Here is a 21,874-nt window from a genome sequence, read left to right as displayed (position 1 = left end):
GATCAGCATCTATATGACATGCAGAAGAAAACATTAAAACCTGGCAGAGCTCATTACCATTATTGAGAAGAATTCCAATAACAATAAAATAACTTAGACTATTTAACTGCCACTCCGTTTTAATATAGTTTTGTAAAACAAATATATATAATCCTTAGGTGCATATTTTGTCGCAGGGTCCCTGCGCGCCATGTGAGTGCTGTAGCACAGTGGACGGCTCTGCCAGCCCGGGAGCGTGAGAGGAGTGTCGACACTAATAAACACTGCAGCGTCTATGCATGGTCACCGGGCCTGTCCACGTGACAGGGGTGCTGTTACGACCAGGCATGGGGGCCGATCCTCTGCTATTTTCGTGGAGAAAATACCACTTTAGAGTGTAGCATCACTCAGTCATAGGCTACATCAATGTAAACACGTATCAGAGGAGAGGTTAGAGAGACATGTGAGGGAAGAAGCGCAATATAATCTTGGATTTTTATATCTCCATATTATAGGCCTGGCTATAGCCTATTCGAAAAAAACGAACTAGCACGAGGCATAACTTTAAAAAAAATGTTTCTTTGTATTCAAATGTTATTGTTTAAATATTCAAGTAGGCTATTGCTTTTTTGCTGTTGAAGTTGGCCTGTCCATGCATGCTTATGAAAAACAGTTTACTAAAAACAGGTGTTGCAACTGAATGTTACTTTACAAACAATGATGGGTGGGACTGACACCCGTTTCAGTTAGGAAAGTATGCCCTCTAGTGGTAAAAGAGCGGCATTGATCCACAGTGACACCAACGTAGCAGCCTGTGGTCTCTAGTGTTGAGAGATATTAACTCGTTTATAAGAAAAGTAGTAACATGTAATGGTGTATCTTCAACGAATCTTCAATCAACATAACTCCCTTACAAGATAGGGAATTTGGGAGCCCAGAATTGTCCTCTCCCCAAATAGAGAAGAGCCCAACCTAATATCAAGCAAGCAGATGAAATGCCATAACGCTTTATCCATTCCACAGTACTTTAAAAAAAAAATCATTGCTGGTGACTGAGCCAGTTGCCAATTGGTTGCACCTAATCCGCTTGGGAATAGAAAAATAACAATTTCATCATGGTTGCACGATTGTACAATTTTTTTAAACTACAACAAATAGTAACAATCATTAAAATTAGGTAGGAATATGCATTTGTCTTGGCATTTTTATCCTTCAGAAATCCTTTGAGCTCAAGTGCAACCGCTCGCTAATTGACCAATCAGAGGCGAGCGTACGGGGAACGCATGCGCAATATCATTATTTTAAAACGACCTGAGAAGGTGGGCATCAAGGCGAAAGGTGAGTTCCAATGAGTACAGAGAATAGCAAATAGACAGGTGGCCTTTAGTCATAAGTGTAAAGCACAATATGTTATAACGTTCAAGAGAAAAACGTTACTTTGTAAAGCGTTTAAAGTTAAAATGGCGTCAAATGAGACCGGGTTGGTTGAAGGCAAAGTGGCTGTCATTGTTTTGCTCTTTCCTGTGGACCTAAAATGGAGGACTTGGCTAACGTAGCTAGCCAACTAAGCGACTGCAGCTCATCTGTAACGTTAGTTATTATAGGACTGTTTCCCTTGTCACCAAGCAATTGCCAGTCGCTGCATAATGTATTCTCCAATCACCCGTTTTCTTTCAAACACCGGCTAGGTCAGTTATACACATCATTAGGTAACGTTAGCCGACTAAACTCAACTATTTAATGATTGTATTAGGGTAACGTTAGTTAACTACCTCGTCTGCTAGGCATACACGTATTGTTGAGATGCAAGTCAACTAATCTCCCTGGGTAGCTCGATTTTTGTTATTGTGTCAGCTTGTTGGTTCATGTGTCAATATCATACAGATTATTCATGGACGTATAGAAATGTGTGAGGGGAAATTGTAGCTACCAGAGATTGAGAACACTAACGTCACTAGCTAAGTGGCTTTCTGGTTGGGCTATATCTGCTGTAAGAGAAGGTTCTGTGGCCAACTTGGTAAAAGGTGGCTGATTCCTGTCTGTTTCAACATTTGATTTTAGTTAGTTTATACCTGATAACCTTGTGTCTATGTTGAATTAACTGTGTGACCATCTGACATCCCTCCCTTGTATTTCAGGCTTGCATGGACATCTAGACAGCCCACTGCTGAGGAGAAACGGCATCCACGGTGTGAGATCAAGCTCTTTGTGCCACCAACGCCCCTGTCAGGAGGACATTGGTGGGCGTTGGTTGGCAAGGATTCTGGTTGTAGGGTTGCCACAACAATGACATCGACTGTGTTCACAAGCGGAGGATATAAGCTGGATACAGTAGGGAAGATTGATTTGGTCAAAGCTCCAGTGGGAGGAACACCTGATTCCTTCAGCAGCCTGAGGAGGGAGCCAAGTGAATATGCCATCGGAGTCCCAAATGTGCTGGGCAGTATCCACAACAGCAGCGGCCAGCAGCTTCAGGGGAAAGCCAAGGTGGTGCCAGGACAGGGACAGGTTACCTGCAGGCCTGGATCTGGACAGAACCTTGGGCTTGGGTCAGGGCAAGAGGAGAACTGGGTGAGCTTTGGAGCCCAAACTCCCCAGGGCAAACCGAAGGGGGGCGAAGGCACCACACCAGTCAAGAGCAAGACACTACTAGGACAGACAAACAGCAATATGGGCAAGATGGACCTTGGCGTGCACAACACTATCAAACAGCCCCGGGACGATGTAGTGGGTGGCAGGGAGGTCAGAGGGACTGCTACGGCAGCAGTCGTGGGGGCACAGTCATCAGAACACAGCCCAGACTGCAAAAGAGGGAATATTAGGAAAGGGCCTGGTCACTCCCCTACACAGACCAGCTGCATACGCCAGATCCTCCTCCTCCAACTGGAACTCATTGAACAACAGCAACAGCAGCTCCAGTCCAAGAGTAAGGAGATAGATGACCTCAAAGCTGAGAAGGAAATGGTATGCTAGCAAACACTCCAAACACAAATGTATAACATTTCAATTGTCAAAACTGGTCAGCATATCTTGTGAAGAATTTTCCAGAATAACCAGCAGCAGGTATTTTCCCTCCAACCTAGGCCGGCTCCACAATGCCACCAGTGGTATTGTGATGTAATAGCAGTGCAGCACTATTATGACATCATTGTTTCTATGAAGTGTGATGTAATTGAAGTCAACTAAATCAGCCTCAAACACATTCATTATCTTTTTGTTGTACTCTTATGGACTGTACATCTCACAAGTGTTGAAGAGAATAGGCTGCCCTTCAAGACAAACTATTTAAATGCCAAATCATAAGGGGGTATAAACCTCACTTTAGCCCCATTGACGTGGCGTGTTTTTTCACTACTGCAGCTCATGGCGCGGATCGAGCGCATGGCGCGCCGTCTGCAGCTAGGTAAGAAGGATGGGTGTGACCAGCGCCCCACCCACATCCCTAGCCGGCAACAAGACCAGGCAGCAATGCCAGGGACACCAGAGGGGCAGGGGCTGTCTGAGGGCCGCAGCAGCCATACCCCCCGAACGCTGAATTTTGGCAGAGGAGGCAAGGGCCACAAACGGTAGGGCTCCACATTCAGGTAGAGGTAGCAATGTTTTTTTATGATTTTTTTTTAGACTCCATGTTTTGACATACTTCCTAGATGCATACATGGATATATATATATGTATATGTACGTACTGTAGATGCATTTAAAACCCCTTATTGTCCCTCACGCAATTCCTCTAAAGGTTATGTTCTTGCCAATAGGCGTTTCCTCTTCCAGGACCCCAGGGCAGCCAAACGACGTGCCCAAGCCAAGGCTTCCCAGTCACCACACAACGAGGCACTTCTCCCCAAAGAGGAGCCACTGGACGGAGGAGAGTTTTCAGATGGGTCTCCTGGAACCAGCTCGGCTGCCACTGAGGAACTGGACTACCTGTCCACCACAGACATGTACCTGTGTCGCTGGCATGTGCCTCCCCCGTCACCAACTTCGCGAGAGCCCTCACCCAAGAAGGAGGAGCCTGTGGCCAGTGAGTGTTACAAATTATTATGAAATGGTTGTATTGGAACCAGCGCATAGAACAGCGCATAAGAAGGCTGAGACTTGGGCCTAAGTATGTTGGAATAGGCCACATTATTGATTTTTGTTGCTGTATCTTTTGGAAAATGTGTGCTAAACAGGATTTGTTACATTCCATGGGTGGTGGAATGACCTTCTCCCTCTTGTACACAGTTCCCTCATGGAAGGAAAACCTTATGGAGCCCCTAGGAGAGGAGGAGGCATCTGATATCCCTGAGGTGGCTACTTGTCTTGCGCTGTGTGAAGCCCTAGGCTGGTGGAAGCCCAGATTGGACCCCTGGTCAGGAGGTCTAAAGTCAGACTGTTTTCTCTTACAGAATCTGGATGACAATGTCTTCCTGAAGCGCCACTCGAAGCATGAACTGGATGAAAAGAGAAGGAAGAGGTAAGGGAGGGCTGGAGTTTTCTGCTTTGTTTGTGTGTCTGACCAACTCTTGCTATGAGTCAGTCTGTTTCTCTGGCATACCTCTTCTGCCTTTCTCCTTATTTTTGTGTGTCCCTTATTTTGACCTTCTGTCGCTGTGTTCTTCACTCTCCTTCATTCACCTCCCATAGATGGGACATCCAGCGGATCCGTGAGCAGCGGATGTTCCAGCGACTGCAACAGCGCATGAACAAGAGGAAGGGTATCCAAGAGAGTGAGCCAGAAGTGTTCTCCTTCTACCCAGAAGCTGAGGATGGTAAGTCCACCTATACACTGAATTGTTAGATACTACTGCACTGTTGGAGCTAGGAATACAAGCATTTCGCTACACCCGCAATAACATCTGGGAAATATGTGTATGTGATCAATTACATTTTATTTTATTTTTAGATATTGCCAAAAAGCAACTATCCCATAAGGAATGTTTGTTGAGATGAAATGTAGTCAGTAGAATACTGAGCAGGGTCTTGTACTCATTGCTTATGAAAGTCTTCTTTCTCTCTCCTCAGTGGAGTACCTCATGATCACCCCCCACCTTCCAGTGGTGGTGTTTGGCCGACCTCTGCCAAAGCTGTCAAGACGGTGAGTTGAGTCATACGCACTGGTTCTTGAATAACACCAAGCTAAACATCACTTGAATACAATCAGAGTGCTTGCTTCTCAACCTAAACCCCTGCGTTTCTCTATTAACCCTTGAAGGAGCTTTGACCTGCCCTGGCTGGACGAGCGGAGCCGCTGTCGAGTAGAGGTGCCCAAAAAGCAGACCCCCCACCGGACCTGTCGTAAATAAATCTGTCCTTTCCACCTGAGTCCAAGAGAGGAGACACCGGCTGGATTGGTGCCAGGCAGGACTCCTCTGTGTGAACGTCTGCCTTGTTATTTGGGAAAGGAACACACACAGGAGGTGGGGGAATTGCATGCCACAATCCCCTAAAATCAAAGGATGCACTGTGCCACAGTTTGGACATGGTTGCTGGATTTCAGAACAGATCCTATAGTAGGGCTGGTTTGGAAGAAGATTGAGGGTGGTGTGGACTATCCAGGAAGAGCAGAGATGTTTGTCTCCTCTAGATTCCCACTGGGTTCATTTGAGGACAGTTTTCCTCTTTGCAACTTCACCCCAAAAATCCCCAGGCTATAGTTTTACAAACTGTTGACGTTGTCATTCACATGCCTCATATTTGAACTGTGCCGAATGGCTCTGACTCCCATCTGTATGTGATTGCTGTTGCATCCTATAGAAATATCTCCTGTTGGAGATAAAAGGGGAAAAAAACATTGGACATTAGGAGAGTGAAATGGTTTGAAAGCGCTTCAGCAGCACTTATGGTTTGTGTTTCAAACAAGATGTTGTAATTTAAAAAAGAAAAATGCTTTATGAACATGACTTGGTTTCTTTTTAATTGTGTCTGTGCCTGATTTGAAAAGTGCAGGATATAAAATGACCTTGAAAGCACTGGAACATAATGGGAATTGGGGAAGAATTAGGTATGAGTGAAAGTGAATCTTTATCACTATCAATATATTGTCTCTGGTTAATAATTCATATTCATTCAACTCAGAGGAGATTTCAGGAGATTTATAATTTTGTTCACAGATGTCATCATACTGACTTAATCATTTCAAAACGCTTCAACAACCAATTAACGAGACTTGCTAATTGAAAAGATAACTTGGCAGAAAGATTGAAATGCCTTGATAAAAAAGATCGAGTAGGCTAGAGCGGAATTGCGTAACAAACATTCACCCACAATTCCTGGCATTCTTCCGGTTTCCTTTATCTGATTCCTAAGATGGCGGATCGGCGACGTCGAAGGAGGCGCGCATCCCAGGACAGCGAGGAGGACGATGAATCTGGTTCGGGATCAGAAAGTGGAAAGTCGCTTTCGCCAACGACAAAGCCCCGAGTACGGGACCCTGAACCAGTAGAGCCACCAGCTGTTCGTGTGGTGCCGAAAAACGATGCTGAATCCGAGTGTGTGAGTCTTACTCTCGAGACGGGAAACCGATCAATTAATAGGACTTGATTAGTTGGATAACTAGCTAACTCGGCTAACGTTAGCTTGCTCACTACTAATTCATGGCTGGGTCAACAAGTCAGCCGGCTTTGGGAATGGAACGGTGTCGGGCGGTTAGTTGTCTAGTACTTAGGCCAAGTCATATCCCCATGTTTTGAGTTTGCCACGTCCAGCTGATGTTTCTCATAAATCAACAAACTAGCTCATGTTCGGCCGGGAACCGCCTGCAGCGCCAAACCGTTTAACTAACGTTAGTCAACACAGTTCGTTTGAGATAGCTAACTTTGTTTTGTAATTTTAGCTTAGAATGTTTACCACGATGGTAACGCGTTACCTAATGGTTATCTATAGGGAAGCGTTTAATTTAGCTAATTAACGTTACTGTACTATCAGTGTTTGTAGTTAAGCTTATAAGTTAGCTAACGTTGGCGTACGTTAGCTGTCAGTAACTTGGCAACTGTTGTACTAGCTAGTAGTAGCTATGCTAATGTTAAATCCAAAGGGAGCTTTGATATTGAGTTATTTCACCATTGACTGTGAAAATGTGACAATAATTAACGTCGTTAACTAGTTACGATATTTGCCTCCACCAATCACGCCTCATCTAAAGTCATTTTCTTGACCAGTAATCAGTAAAGATCTTGACTTCACCCTCTTGTTTTGAACGGCCACCACTACGCCAAAGCTTGTTGTTATTTATCGAAATCCCTAGTGATGTGAGGAATCCATGTTTGGCACAATGAATGGTTGTTTGATTTTATTTTACTTGGACAGTGTACATTAATCAACGTTTTAGTAAAAGCACAGGTTTTAGTCAGCCAGCTAATTTAACCTCAGTCCCAGGGCAGGTTATTAAAAACAATTACAACAATACAGACAATCAATAAGCAGTGAGCACTTGCAGAGCAACATAGGACAAGCAGCACACAGACTAAGCAATAGCACAAAAAGCAACAAAATACATAAAAGCAGCAATGTTTCCACAACTCACAAGCTATAACATGGAAAGTGGCAATATACAACTAAGGTTTATGTTCACAAGTCTGATTGGCCTTTAGCCATGTTTTCATGTTTTGTTGAGGTGCGATAGGTAGTGCAGTTGTGCCTCTGGTGGCAGTGTGTTCCAGACATGGGAAGCTCTCACAGAGAAAGCAGATTGATTAAATGTGCTTTTCCTTAAGGGAACTAAAGTCACCTCGTGGCAGACCTTGTGGATCTGCTGCCATGGGTTTGGGTTTTCTGTTTAACAAAAGTACTAAGTGGAGCGCAGCCAGACCATTTAAGATCTTGAATACAAGACATGCGTCGGTGTGTTGCACACGATTTTTCCAACTCAGGAGCTCATGCTTTCTGAGGATGTAACAGTGATGATGGCTATTGGGCTTCCTATCAAGCACTTTGAGAGCCTGTTTGTAGAAAGACTGAATGGGTTTTAATGTTGTACAGCAAGCTTGGGCCCAACTAATCAAGTATTATGTTAAGATGTGTATAATAGATTTGACTTAGTTTTTGCTACCTCCGAGTCAAACAATTTCGTATAAATTGGAAATTAGCTAGGTTGAATTTGTTTTTTTGAGGTACTTTTTCACCTGCTCTTTACGAGAGGTTGGACTCAAGTATGATGCCATGGTACTTAAAATCGGATACCACCTGACATAGACATCTGGCTCAGTATCATCAGTTGCCCTCTTTGAAGAACATGCAGACTGTTTTATTTATGTTTTTACTTTGAGATGCAAACATGAGCCACTTTGTAACCTGGACCATTACAGTAGTGAGTTCTTGTGCAGCTTGTTTGCTCTTTGTGTGCACCTATATCACTATAATTCGCATACATTTGAACTTCAGACCCAGTACAGACAGAAGACAGGCTGAACAGTACTGATCCTTGTGGCACGCCCACATCATAGCTGAGAGTGGGTGACGGCTCATTGCTCACTCTGACACACTGGGTTCTGCCTATTCAAAAGTATGAGCTCATCCATCTCAAGGCATCAGGGGAGAAGTTAAAACTTGGGACAGTTGTGATGAGAACCTCATGGTTAACTGTATCAAAATCTTTCCTTAGGTCTAGAAATACAGCCCCAACAACACCCCCTTTGTCCATCTTGGACTTCACATTTTCCAGAAGAAAGCAGTTGGCCCTTTCTGTGGCGTGTTTTGCTCTGAAGTCAAACTGCATGGAGTGTAATGTGAAGGGGCTGTTGTTGTGGTTGGCAATCAGTTGCTCTGCTACACACTTGTCAGCAACCTTCGACGCCACAGGTAGTTTACTAATGGGCCTGTTACTCACTTCAGCAGGGTCACCTGATTTAAAGATGGACGTTATTATGGCCAACTTCCAGACCCTTGGAAACACCCCATGACCAATAGATGTGTTGGTGACCTTAGTAATGGGGCCAATGAGCGACTCAAACTTTTTTTTTATCAACGTAATTGGTGAAGCAAAGTGAAATTCTAAATTGATCTGGGAGAATCTAAAAAAGTTAACAGGGAAAGACCATAATAACACTGCAAAAAAACGAGACATCTATGTGAATGACAGTCTAACACAGGATGCGTTAGAATTAGCAACAGCCTTCAACTTCTACTTTGTTGAGTGTCAAGGTACTGACACAGAACCCCTCCGCTGGTTTCTTGGGCTCAGCGCTGGTGAAGGACACTCAACCTGTCTTCAGCATAAGGGAGGTTTCTGAATCGGAGGTGAACAAGGTGATTAGCTCACTAAAGAACTAAAGCCAAAGATGTGTTTGGGCATCTCTACCTTCCACAAAAAGTACAAGAAGCCTTGGCCTGTGATTTCTTTCATCACCTTATTTCTCAACATGGTAAACCTATGTCTGTCATGCTCTCGTTCTTTCATCAGTTTCCAAATTTCTCCATTTAGCCAAGGAATAGTGCTCTTTTTGCCAGGTTTGGATTAGATTTTGTTTAGGAGGCCATTTATTGTAGTCAGTCTGGATTGTGGATAGACAAACCTGTCAGCTTCCACATCTGTATATGATGAGATCATTCCAGTTAATTCCCTTAATTTCCTTTTCAAAATCATTTGATTCACTCTGAATGGCCTGGTCTGTACATTCAAAGTGACACAGATGCCCCCCTTGCTAAGAGTTGGTATCATGTTTGCCTGACAGTGGTGTGTAGGCTACATACTGTTGCTATTCGTTGTCAGTTCATTCACATTGTTTGACTAGTGTTATCCTTTCTTAACAGGAAAGTGAAGATGGTGTAGGAGAAGGTGAGTAAATGTTGGTTGACGCAATCCAATGGCCTATCTAGAATGATGCACACAACTGAGGCATTTCCCACTTTGATCACACCGCAGTTAAACAGTTGATGTTTGTTTTTGCAGCTGTCCTTTCTGACTATGAAAGCGCAGATCCTGAGGAGAATGGCTCCCATTCAGAGGTAAGTTGCCACTGCTGAACAGAGTTATGCTTTAGGGTAAAATTTTTATGTCATTTTGTTTTTTTTATTTGCATGGCCACTTGGGCAACATAGTATATGACTAACCAGGTTGTTTGAATTTCAGTAATGCAGGCTTCATGAGCCTACCACAAGGTTCCTCATTCTCCCAACAGAATAGCCCAACAAATAGATTGGAAAGATCTTTAGATCTTAGATTGGATAGATTGGAAAGATGTATCTAACTTCCAAAGTATTTGTGAAAATTGTTTTGTGTATCACCATGAAGCGAGAGTCCCTCCAGGATTTTTCTATTCTGCGACCCAATTTTTGTTGTTGTTGCTAAATCAATAAGTCCCGGTATATTATGTGAGGGCTTGCAAATTTGACCAATCCTGCACTATTACCTCATAAAACAGTCAAATTATCGAATACAACTGACCGATCACCACACAAAAAGAGGGCTCACAATTTCAAACCCACTGCACATTTACTGCATAATATTGTTCAATTAAGCACACATCACAAGCTTTTTCCCACGTCAGCACATTTTTGTAAGAAATTGGACAAAATCATTGCATATTGCCATGCAAAATGTCGGAATTGCCGCAGCGAAATCCTGGAGGGACTGAAGAGATGAGCAGGTTTCAACCGTTGATAAAGGTACCGGTATTTGGGAACACAGACCTTCTGCATTGTAGCAGCCCCTATTTGCAGGATACAGACAAATAAAATAAAAACATTTGCAATTGATGTACTCGTGCACTGCAATGTCCATGATGGTACTGGAATCCTCTTAATGAGGTCTTAACTGTGGTTCTGATGTGAAGTTTAATTTGTCCACTATGCATGGACGGTTTCGACTGCAATAAGTAGGACTCTAAGGATATTTGCATTGTGCTCTCTGACAGTATCTTGATAATGATACACATGGAGCAAACTAACTCAAGTCTTGTATTTTCTCTCTCAGGGAGGTGAGGAGGAGGAAGAGGTCCCTCCACCGGCTGCTGGGCCCAAACCCACTCCTGCTTCCGACACCCCTGCTGCTGAGGGGGAGCTGCAGGAAGGAGGGGGAAAGGATGAGGAGGGTGAGAAAGGTATGAGGAAGGAAGTGAAGTGTGAAGACAAAGGCAACCTGGCAGGGGAGCGTCAAAGCGGGGATGGACAGGTAAGATGGGTAATTGAAAAGAAAATGGAGTTGAGGAATCACATACAAATATAGGCCTCTTGGTCAATCATTTTGAGTAATTCTACTCTGTGTGACTAGGAAAGCACAGAAGACTCTGAGAATAAAGGTGCTAAACCAGGCCAGAAGCTGGATGATGACCTGGATCGTAATAACCCAGCCTATATCCCCCGTAAGGGAATGTTCTTTGAACATGACGTCAGGGGAAATGCGCAGGAGGAGGAACGGTAAGGGGGAACGTTTACCCTTTTATCCATTAAATGTTTTTTGTTCAACTGGAACTAGCCAATCGTGACCAACAACCACACAGAAAGGAGGAATAACTCCTAATAATCAGGGATGCAAACTAGTCACCTTTTGGTGAATTTCGTCGTTTTGAATCCACAATGGGTGACCTACGTGATTCGTATAGATCCGATGAGAAAAGTTCGGGGATAGGGGCGGAGGCTTTGGATCACTACTGGCTGTAAGCGAACGAGTCATGGGCGTTTGGGGCTATACTGGCTGTATCCAAGGCTCAGTCTATCGTTCACAAAACAGAATGCAGCACGCAACTGAAGAGAGAAGAGTATCAATTTGCTAGTTACAGCATCAGCGCGCGCTCTGGAAAGACCGCAGAGAGTGGAAAGGCAGCTTGCCAGTTACAGCAGCACGTCCCCTGAATGATAACGAAGAGGTAGGTGAGAAGCCTGACCACTGAGACGGGGGTGAGAAGGGGATGAAGCATACTTCATGAGCTGTAACCGGCGCAATTTCATTTAAGTGACATTAATTTTTGCACACGTAGCCTTGTGCACCTGATTGACGTCGTCTATAGTGGCCACTATAATTGGGCAAACAGAATGCCTGTTTGTCATGCGTTCTACTTTAAGTAATTTTTTTCCCCCCAAGTGAAATATTTAGATGTATGTGTGGTCACAAGCATTCTATTATAAAGGCTGTCATGGCTAACTGCAATATTAGTGTTTGTTTCTCAAGACTTGAGTGTCATTTGCTGTGAAGTCTAGGTAACCAATAACATTGGATTGATTTCTTGACATTTTGTTAGCTGTGAGCCAGGTTCACATGAACCACTTTTTTAAAAATTGTATACACAGACTGATCATGTTGATCATATTCTTTGTTTTTTAATTAGTTAAAACCTGCATTTCCCCCTAGCAGGGATTTTTAGCATGTTTCAGTGCAACAACAAAAGTGTCACCTTTTTTGGGCCCATACCAGTTTATATCCCTGAGTAATAGACGGATGTTGTTTCATTGGTAAACCTGTTTATTGATATGTGTGGCTTTTTTCCTGTCCTCCAGGCCTAAGGGTCGTAACAGGAAGCTGTGGAAGGATGAGGGTTGCTGGGAACACGATAGGTTCAGGGAGGAGGAGCAGGCGCCCAAGTCACGTGAGGAGCTGGTTGCAATCTATGGCTATGACATCCGCAACGGAGGTGTCTCCAATGAGCGGTCCTATAGACAGCGCAAGCCCAGGTACTACTAACCCCTCAACTCTATTAACCCAGTGTTCAAATCCCCATGCCCCTGAAAGCCTGTAACACTAACCACCAGTACTGTCTATCTTGCCAGTTTATATTAACAGGCACAATGTCATCCCCTTACAATGTCATCTCACAAAAAAACGCAGTGGTCAACTACAGGGGTGGCAATAATTTTGGCTTGATGGTCACGTTGAGGTTAAAAAAAAAAAATGTTAGTGAAGAGCTATTTGCAGGACAGAAAAGGGAAAATTCTTTGAAAATATATAGGTCCCCGTTTATAATTTCTACATACTCTCGTTTTAGATGTTAATAAAAAATATTAATAATCATAACATAATCTGGCCCACGTACCATAGTTTGCCCATTGCTGGTCTACTTGCAGCTTGTCCTCACACTAGCCGCCGCCTCTCCCCCCCTGCAGACACAGCACCTCTCCAGTCCGGGACAAGCGCTGGCAGGACGGAGACTGGGAGAGGCCCGTCCATACCTCCTGGCAGCAAGGAGGGAACCCCAACAGCCGTAGCGCCCCCCCAGCCGTGGCCCTGCAGCAGTCTGGTCCTCCCCCCTCAGCAGCCCCCAACACCCAGCGCAACAACAACCCCCCCCAGGCCCTCCTCCCACCCCCCACCCCGGGGCTTCCAGGGCAACCGCCCTCCCCAGGCTCAGCACAGGAATGACAGAAACCAGGAGTCCCAACGGCCAGGCCCCAAGGCCCACCCCGCCGAGCCCCTCCAGACCCGGAGTTTACCGCCCATGGACGGGGAACGAGGCCCCAGGGGCCGGGGGAACAGAGGGGCCCATACGGAGCGCAGCCCTTCGGTAGTGGTGGAAGAGGTCCATAGCGAGGAGGATGACGAGCGCAACACAACTACTGTGACAACGTCACAGTCCGTGTACTACAGTCGCCACTACAGTGGCAAGGGAGATCGAGAAAGGGACTCTGCGCCACCGCCACGACGACAGGAGCAGCAGCGAGGGGGATCTGCTCCTCCGGCGGACAACCCGGTGACCCGCGATGCCTCCCCGGCTCCAGAGCGCCCCGTGGAGAAGAAGTCGTATTCCCTAGCCAGGAGAACTCGCACCCGGGCCACTGAGCTGGGCAAGCAGGCCTCTCTTGAGGAGCCTGCCTCCACCGTGTCTTCCTCGGCCCTGAAGAGTGAGCCGTGGCAGGGCCCCGGTCAGAGTCAGGGGGATGCTGGGGACAGCAGCCAGGGGACGGTACTCACAGGGTTGGACCAGGACCTGGCCAGACTCAGCCTGGCCGGACAGAACTGGCCCCAGAACCCATCTTCGTATCTCCGCGCTGAGATGAGGGGTGAGCCTTCTCTCTTGTTCTCTCCTTTCTCGCTCGCTCTACTCCTCATTTTTTCCCTTATTTTGAGTATTATGTAGTGACACACACCCTGTCAGCTCCAGCAGCACTGTTACAAGCAGCTCAGTCACCACTGCACCAGCAGCCCAGGTGAAGCTCAGCAGAAGCTCCCTGGTGCAGCACCGGGTTGGTTGGTCGGTCAGTCGCTGACTGTTCAGTGTGGCTGGTTGACATAATGAGGCCATTGCAGTCAGTGTGGAGCAATGTGGGCAGACAGTAGTGTGGGAATTGAAGTCTCTCTCTCTTAAGCCTTGCACGTACTCTGGAGCCTGTGAGGTTTTTATCATGCAATACACTGGAAATAAAATGTACTTTTGGCACCCAAGGTTTTAAAGTGCCTCAAGTACACATTTTGTCAGGACAGAAACCTTAGTTAGAACTACACGTTGGTAGCTGTTTTGACATGAAGCTTATGAGATGTAACGTGTTCCTCACTGTGACTAACTAAACAGCAGCAGTTGATCAGTTAGTTGGATTTGTTTTGCTTGCATGTCGTCAACCCTTCGTCTCGTTGCAGGCATCCCTAACTCTATGCACATGGGTGGAGCACCTCCACAATACAGTAACATAGAAGAGCTGGTGAGTAGGCCTGCTTGTGTTGATTATGTACAAAGATGACTTTCTGTCGTTTTTATGTTTTTTTTACCTGACATTTTGAGTGGTTCGGTTAGCTCTCATCCCCTTTCTCTCCATCTCAGGGAGCTGGTAACCGGGCAAAGCGGTACTCGTCCCAGCGCCAGAGGCCAAGCCCGGAGCCCGCTCCTCCTATGCACATAGGAGTCATGGAGGGCCACTACTACGAGCCCAGTGAGTCCGTGCCACACACACTACCACCAGAAACACACACTAGCCGGTGTCTTTGTCCATAGGCCAAAGAATCAGTAGTAAACTACAACATGTTTTAGCTGCATTTAAAAAGCTGTCTTAAAATGTTTAAACTGTTTTGAGAGGTTAGTTAGAATGTAGGGTACACGGATGTCTGTGGAGCTGTCATAAACACATAGCTTATTTTGTTATAGTTTAACACATGACTACATGATTGCCACGTCAGATACACTATATATACAAAAGTATGTGGACACCTCTTCAAATTAGTGGATTTGGCTTGTACAGCCACTCCCGTTGCTGACCGGTGTATTACGTCGAGCACACAGCCATGCAATCTCCATAGACAAACATTGTCAGTAGAATGGCCTTACTGAAGAGCTCAGGTACTTTCAACGTGGCACCATCATACGATGCCACCTTTCCAACAAGTCAGTTTGTCAAATTTCTGCCCTGCTAGAGCTTCCCCGGTCAACTGTAAGTGCTGCTGTTGTGATGCGGAAACGTCTAGGAGCAACAACGGCTCAGGCGTGACGCCGTAGGCCACACAAGAATGGGACCGCCGAGTGCTGAAGCGGGTAAAAATTGTCAGTCCTTGGTTGCATCACTCACTACCGAGTTCCAAACTGCCTCTGGAAGCAACGTCAGCACAAGGACTGTTTGTCGGGAGCTTCATGAAAGATCTAAGATCACCACGTGCAATGCAAAGCGTCGCCTGGAGTAGCGTAAAGCTCACCGCCATTGGACCAGTGGAAACGCATTGTCTGGAGTAATGTCCAACAGGCAAATCTCGGTTTGGCGGATGCCAGAAGAAAGTTACCTGCCCCAATGCATGGTGCCAACTGTAAAGTTTGGTGGAGGATGAATAATGGTCTGGGGCTGTTTTTCATGATTTATGCTAGGCCCCTTAGTTCCAGTGAAGGGATAACTTAATGCTACAGCATACAATGACATTCTAGGCTATTCTGTGCTTCCAACTTTGCGGCAACAGTTTGGGGAAGGCCCTTTCCTGTTTCAGCATGACAGTGCCCCCGTGCACAAAGCGAGGTCCATACAGAAATGTTTTTTCGAGATCGGTGTGGAAGACCTTGACTTGCCTGCACAGAGCCTTGACCTCAATCCCATCGAACACCTTTGGGATGAATTGGAACACCGACTGCGAGCCAGGCCTAATCACCCAACGTCAGTGCCCGACTTCACTAATGCTCTTGTGGCTGAATGGAAGCAAGTCCATGCGGCAATGTTCCAACATCCAGTGGTAAGCCTTCCCAGGAGAGTGAAGGCTGTCATAGCAGCAAAGGGGGACCAACTCCATATTAATGCCTATGATTTACGAATGTTTGACAAGCAGGTGTCCATACTTTTGGTTTGGTCGTGGAGTTGTAGAATAATATATCTGACTGTAGAGTGCAAAGGTGAGTGTAAAATGCTATATTGTCTCTTCCTGCAGTGTCTTACCAAGGACCAATCTATGCCCACGGCGACAGCCCCGCCCCCCTCCCACCCCAGGGCATGCTGGTCCAGCCTGAGATGCACCTCCCCCACCCAGGCCATCCAGGACACCCAGGTTAGTGTCTGTCACCTTGCTGCCAGGGGACCCAGGGAAACCGTGGTGTGGGTAGCAGTTACCCTCAACTAAGAGGATAGCTATGAACTCGGCCTGGAGTCTTCTCTGGCAAAACAAAGTCAATGACAAGCTTTCTTGAACATCACTTACCTCTGCATAATCACCATGCGAGTGAAGACATGTTCAATCAACTCGGTAATAGTATTGCTTAAATTCTCCTAACTCTCAAATGAATTGTTATTCTTACTGGATTCATGAAGAAAAATAACTTTAGTGCTTTTCAACAAGTGTTTCACGTCATAAAAAGTTGACTCAAGTGCCTCCAGACTAGGGATGTGAAAAATGTACAAATTGTCTTTAACCATATATATTTTTTTACGATAAGAAAAAAATCATAAAATGACATGTGAATTCACAATGCAGACATGGTTATTCATATGACCGCTAGGGGGAAATGGCGCTCAATCGACCCCAGTCATGGCTGCCAGACGGCGCTCACCTTACTGCTGTCCCCCACCCACTCAGCAATGATGGTAGGCTCTCTCCTGTGTGCGTCTTCTCCATGCTCGGTGGTCAGCACATGGGATTTAATGTCCCGCTTCTCATCAATGTGATGGCTCGTGGCAATGATGTATGACCGCGTGCTCAGACTTCCAACAATCTGTCATTAATGCCACGTGTGGTGTTTTTGAGAGCTCACGCTTTGTACTTGCAGAGCAATCATTGTACAATTTCTCCTTCCGGGCCTTCACGGTTTTTCTTGTAGTCTGGTTCTAGATATAGCATCAGGGTATTGAAGCCGACATCCTCTACCATTGACAAGGGCTGCATATTAACTGCAATCGTTTCTGTAATCAGCGCTGTTATTTTCTCCATCCCTTATCGCACTTCTTTTCTTGTGAAGATCCTGTGTCTTTTGTTGGGGTCCTGTGCTGCTGCCAGCAATGTTTCGGGTCTCACGGTGCCTCCCTTTCAGATGGTTGAGCATTGTACCTGTACAAAGTTTGCATTTAACTACCTAATTTAACCTCTGAAGTATTGCCATACAGGACTTCGCTGCTGTCGCTTCCCTGTCTCACTGACATTTTCCCAACTGTTAGCAATGATGACGTGCGGCGCGCTTTATATTCGTGGCAAATAATTTAGAAATATTCATATCTCTTAACGTTACAGCATTGTTGCGTTAGGTATGTTTATTTCTTTCCCTTTTATGTAGGCCCGGGGATCTTTTTTACTGGTAGTTGTGTGATAACTAACTGCACTGTTTTTAATTGTGGGGGGGAATAATGTTTTTCGGTTAAGTTTTTTTTTCTACAAAATTACAATCCAAATTTCATTTTAACGGCCACACTTCTACTCCTGACCAGAAATGCTGGTATGGTGTTGGCTACTGTATGGGTCTGTCTGGTCACACCCATGAACCCCTCCTGTCTCCCCTCAGGTCTACACCCCCACCAGTCGAGCGGCCCCATGCCCAACCCGGCTATCTACGCTGCTCCCCCTGTCTCCATGTCCCCTGGACAGCCCCCTCCACAGCAGCTGTTGGCCCCGCCCTTCTACCCTCCGCCAGGTGTCATGACTTTTGGGAACACCAACTACCCCTACCCGGCAGGAGCCACCCTGCCCCCCATGTACAACCCTCCGGTGAGACCTCTGCCCTCGCTACCATATCTGCATGTTAAATGTTGCTATATATTCTACCCAGTGCAACATTACTGTTGCAGTGTTCTGTCAGCTCTGCAAATTCTGTGCAGATTTATAAGGGGTATTTGACTCCACCTTTAACATTTAGGAATGTGTAGCACATACTACAAACATACTGGTATTTACACTCCTGCATAAACCGTGTAACCTCCCCTCAGGCCCAGTCGCAGGTGTACGGCCAGTCGCAGGTGTACGGTGGGGTGACGTACTACGACCCGATGCAGCAGCAAGCCCAGCCCAAACCCTCGCCTCCCCGGCGCTCCTCCCAGCCCGTCACCGTCAAACCTCCCCCACCAGAGGTAGGGTACGGCCCGGAGTGAGCCCCAAACCCCAGCGACCCAACAACCGGCAAGTCTTCACTCTCTCACCCACTCGCCCAACCAAACACCAAGACTTAGACCGGCCTCAGTTCTAACTGGATGAGCCGGTGTGAGTAGGACAAAAGGGAAGGTTATGTTTATTTAAAATGTTGGTAATGTTGAAAGTCTGTTTTGTAGAGTTGGGTGGGTGAGGCGTACAGAATAGGTCTATCAGAGTGTAGCTGTAGGTCAAACCATACCATAGCCATAAAGGTGCCTGTGTTCCTCTTTTATTTATTTTAGCTCCAGTTCAAACGTAGGCTACATGTCTAAATCAAATGGTGTTTTTGCCTTGGACACGTGTGAAGTAAGACCAGTGGCTCTGAGTCGGAGTAAAGCAGCTGAATGTGTGTTCAGATCTCTGCTCTCCAGTTCGTTCTGACAGATGAGCTCCTCTTATCCCCTAGAGCTCCTCCTAAAAGCCCCAGGCAATAACACTGCCTTCAAACTGATGTCTCTTTTTGAAATGTGAGTGGACACACACTCTACAGAGATGTGCTTTGGTGCAGAGGTAACCTGCAAACAAACGAATGCCCAACACCTAGCTCTGTGAAAATCTCAAGACTTTTCCAATGAGCTCAATTGTATTGCTGAACCATGTGTACATGTCTCTCTCTCGCCTCCCTCTTCCTGCCTAATCCAAAGCTTGCGCGACAGAACAGTTGTGCTGACCTGTCCCGTTTTTGCTATTTTCCCGTCTCTCCAGGACCGGAGTGGGAAGCCCAGTCAGGAGGTCAGATCCTAGCACGACGTTCCGAACGACTACGCCAGTCGGAAGAGGGCGAGGGACAGGGAGACTGGGTCTGCGATAGAGAACCAGCACCACGTGTGGAGCGATGATGATGAATAGAGTTTTTATCTGCTTTGTGTTCAGGTGCACCATTGGTCGGTCGCCCACAATGCTGAAGGGTTTTTGCTGTTTTGGTTCACCTACCAGTGTTTTGCCTCTGAGTGGAGTGCTGTCTTAAAAACCCTATAAAACGTAACCATATAAAACCGTTAAAGAAAGCCCTTGGTAACAACTCCTCTTTAAACATTACTTGACACCAATGATGACATTCGTAGAAATGTGTTCCTTCTAACAATCTGTCGTTAAACTGTAGGTATATTCATGCAAAAAATGTGTTGTGAGTTCGAGCAAATGTTTAGGACTGGGTAAAATGTATTATGGCGAGTTATAACTGGGATAGGTAGTCATTTTATGTGGGCTAGCTAGAGCTGTGTTCGTCCCACCCACCAGACAGATTCTACTCCAGTTTTTCCGGAATCCTACTCCATTTTTTTAGCTAACATTTACACTCCCCTACGTATTTATTTGGACAGCGAAGCAAAACTTTAAATCTCTCTACTCCAGCATTTTGGATTTGAGATCAATGTTTCATACGAGGCGGCAGTACAGAATGTCGCCTTTTGTTTAATTTAAGGTTCTTTTACTAATTATTTTTTTTTCCTTTAGAAATGAAAGCACTATGTATCTTGTCCAAACATTTTGAAGATGTCATAAAGAGTTGGGCAAATTCTCTTGTATTAAAGTAGTCCGAAGTTTCTGAACACTTAATTTGGATGCTACCATGATTACAGATAATCATTAATGAATCTTGAATTATTATTTTATTATTACCAAGTACTACACTTGAATACTTAAATACACAAAGTGAATTTGTCCAAACACTTGACACCTTCAAATGGGGGGACTAGATGCATAATGTGCTTTAATTTTTAAATGTTACAACAGATTTGTATGAAAATTCCTTCAAATGAAAGGTGACATTCTTTAGTCATCATATGAAATATTTTAATCTCATCAAAATGCCGGAGTAGAGACAAATACAATTTTGCTTCACTGTCCAAATAAATACGTGGAGGAGTGTCATTTCATCTCACACTGGCATCGTAGGTCTTAGTTTTTTTATTTTATGGTTTCAAGTCTTGTTAATGCACTTTTTAGATAAAGAATAAATCCTATACACAGATGGTGCTAACCTATAGCTAGTACCCTAGAATTCCAACAACTTGTTCTTTTCCATTTCTCTTGATACCTTCCACATTGTACTGTTTTTTTTGTTGTTTTTTTGGGTTTAAACGTATTACTGTATTACCAGAGAACCATTTAACCTTGCCTGAAACTGATGTACTTGACAGTGCTACTGCTTGGTGATAGCTTTCTAATGTAAGTGTATATAGATAAATGTATATTAAAGCCTGTGGTTTAAATTCCTATAAATACAGCCACCTTGTTATCAAATGAATACTGTCACAATGAACGAAAGTCTGCAGGGACGTCCAGTCTGTTTTCTGTATACATGGTTATGGATGGATAACATTTTTTTTTAAAGGCTCTCAGGCTTTGAAATTTAAATGGTTGTTTGGAAGTTTGCTTTTTCCTTTTTATTTCCTCAGAATCCTTTTGTAAAAGTGGAGTGACTGGTGTGGCCACTCTGCCACTAAACTGGATCTGATTTGTCTGTTTGCAGAACATACTGCTGCTCCAATGTTTTTGTTTTTTTTTTCCTAAAGAAAATTCCTTTAACAGCTGCGTTAACACAGGCAGCCCAATTCTGAGCGCTTTCCACTAATTGGTCTTTTGACCAATCGCATCAGATATTTTTCAGATCTGATTGGTCAAAAGACTTTGAAGAAGAGAAGTCTAAAAGCAGCATAACAAACCTACAATACATGCATGTTATACATACATACATACATACATACATAGATATGATTGTGAAAATAATTCAGTTGGTGCTGGTGGCTGCAAGCTGTTATAGTAAGTCTGCCTGGAAAAGGGCAAGTTATTGGTGCATCTTTAAATTGGCTTTTTCTTTTCTTAAACTACTGCATCAGTATAAACTGAATTGAGTTGTATTAAAAGTTATTTGTTTAGAAATGGCTGGGAAGAATGTTACTTTAAATGTTTTATTTTCTCTGCCTTAAGAATAAATTGGTTTGAAATGTTTAATTTTAAAGAGAGGTTAAATTCAAAAATTGACTAGACCTGCCAACACTGAGGGCTTGTTTCATAGATATTTGAATATATACAAATGTTTCTTTGTGGAGCAAATTTTGTTTAGACAGAGGAATATTAAACAAAGTATAGGAAAACGATGATTGTCGTGTGGTTGATTTGAAGTTAATTCAACGGCTACCACTGGATGGCGACATTGTGCCAAGCCTTCAGACTGACTGCATGGTACAACGTCTCTCATATAGGCCTATTAAACATTTTAATCATTCACAAAACTACCGTATGTATTTACATTTATCAGACACTCTCATCCAGAGGTACTTACAGTATCGAGTGTGTACATTTTCATACTGGTCCCCCGTGGGAATCAAACCCACAACCTTGGCGTTGCAAACACCGTGCTCTACCAACAGCCACACGGGACTACCTATCTACGAATTGATGGCCACAATTCTACAAGTCAGAATACTCAATGATTCAATTTGCCCTTTTCAGTTGACCCTCAAATTAACAT

The 21,874-nt window shown here is 44.8% G+C and overlaps 2 protein-coding genes across 2 annotated transcripts; both read left to right on the top strand.

The window, feature by feature from the left end:
- The first annotated feature begins 1,231 nt into the window (after positions 1 to 1,231).
- On the top strand, positions 1,232 to 5,860 carry LOC106607497 (male-specific lethal 1-like 1). The gene is made up of 9 exons (XM_014204498.1): positions 1,232 to 1,317; positions 2,118 to 2,943; positions 3,340 to 3,545; positions 3,734 to 3,999; positions 4,203 to 4,267; positions 4,367 to 4,434; positions 4,605 to 4,729; positions 4,983 to 5,055; positions 5,173 to 5,860. Exons 2-9 carry the CDS (start codon positions 2,266 to 2,268, stop codon positions 5,261 to 5,263), a joined length of 1,572 nt encoding a protein of 523 aa, XP_014059973.1. The 5' UTR covers positions 1,232 to 1,317; positions 2,118 to 2,265; the 3' UTR covers positions 5,264 to 5,860.
- Positions 5,861 to 6,222: 362 nt separating this feature from the next.
- Positions 6,223 to 21,497, top strand: LOC106607498 (protein CASC3-like). The gene is given in 14 exon segments (XM_045720626.1): positions 6,223 to 6,452; positions 9,708 to 9,732; positions 9,847 to 9,902; positions 10,870 to 11,067; positions 11,167 to 11,312; positions 12,390 to 12,563; positions 12,993 to 13,130; positions 13,132 to 13,886; positions 14,461 to 14,522; positions 14,642 to 14,750; positions 16,219 to 16,335; positions 17,777 to 17,979; positions 18,198 to 18,338; positions 19,105 to 21,497. Coding segments are annotated over 14 exon segments (2,349 nt in total). The 5' UTR covers positions 6,223 to 6,266; the 3' UTR covers positions 19,144 to 21,497.
- The last annotated feature ends 377 nt before the right edge of the window (positions 21,498 to 21,874 follow it).

Source organism: Salmo salar, chromosome ssa06, assembly GCF_905237065.1.
Source record: "Salmo salar chromosome ssa06, Ssal_v3.1, whole genome shotgun sequence".
NCBI lineage: Eukaryota > Metazoa > Chordata > Actinopteri > Salmoniformes > Salmonidae > Salmo > Salmo salar.
Note: the sequence above shows the minus strand (reverse complement) of the source record. Positions and strands in the feature narration are given on the sequence as shown.

Coding starts and splice junctions, on each gene's coding strand:
- LOC106607497 (XM_014204498.1), top strand. CDS start 2,266: ATGACATCGACTGTGTTCACAAGCGGAGGATATAAGCTGGATACAGTA. Junction 3,546..3,733: donor GGAGGCAAGGGCCACAAACG/GTAGGGCTCCAC, acceptor TCTTGCCAATAG/GCGTTTCCTCTTCCAGGACC. Junction 4,000..4,202: donor GAAGGAGGAGCCTGTGGCCA/GTGAGTGTTACA, acceptor TCTTGTACACAG/TTCCCTCATGGAAGGAAAAC.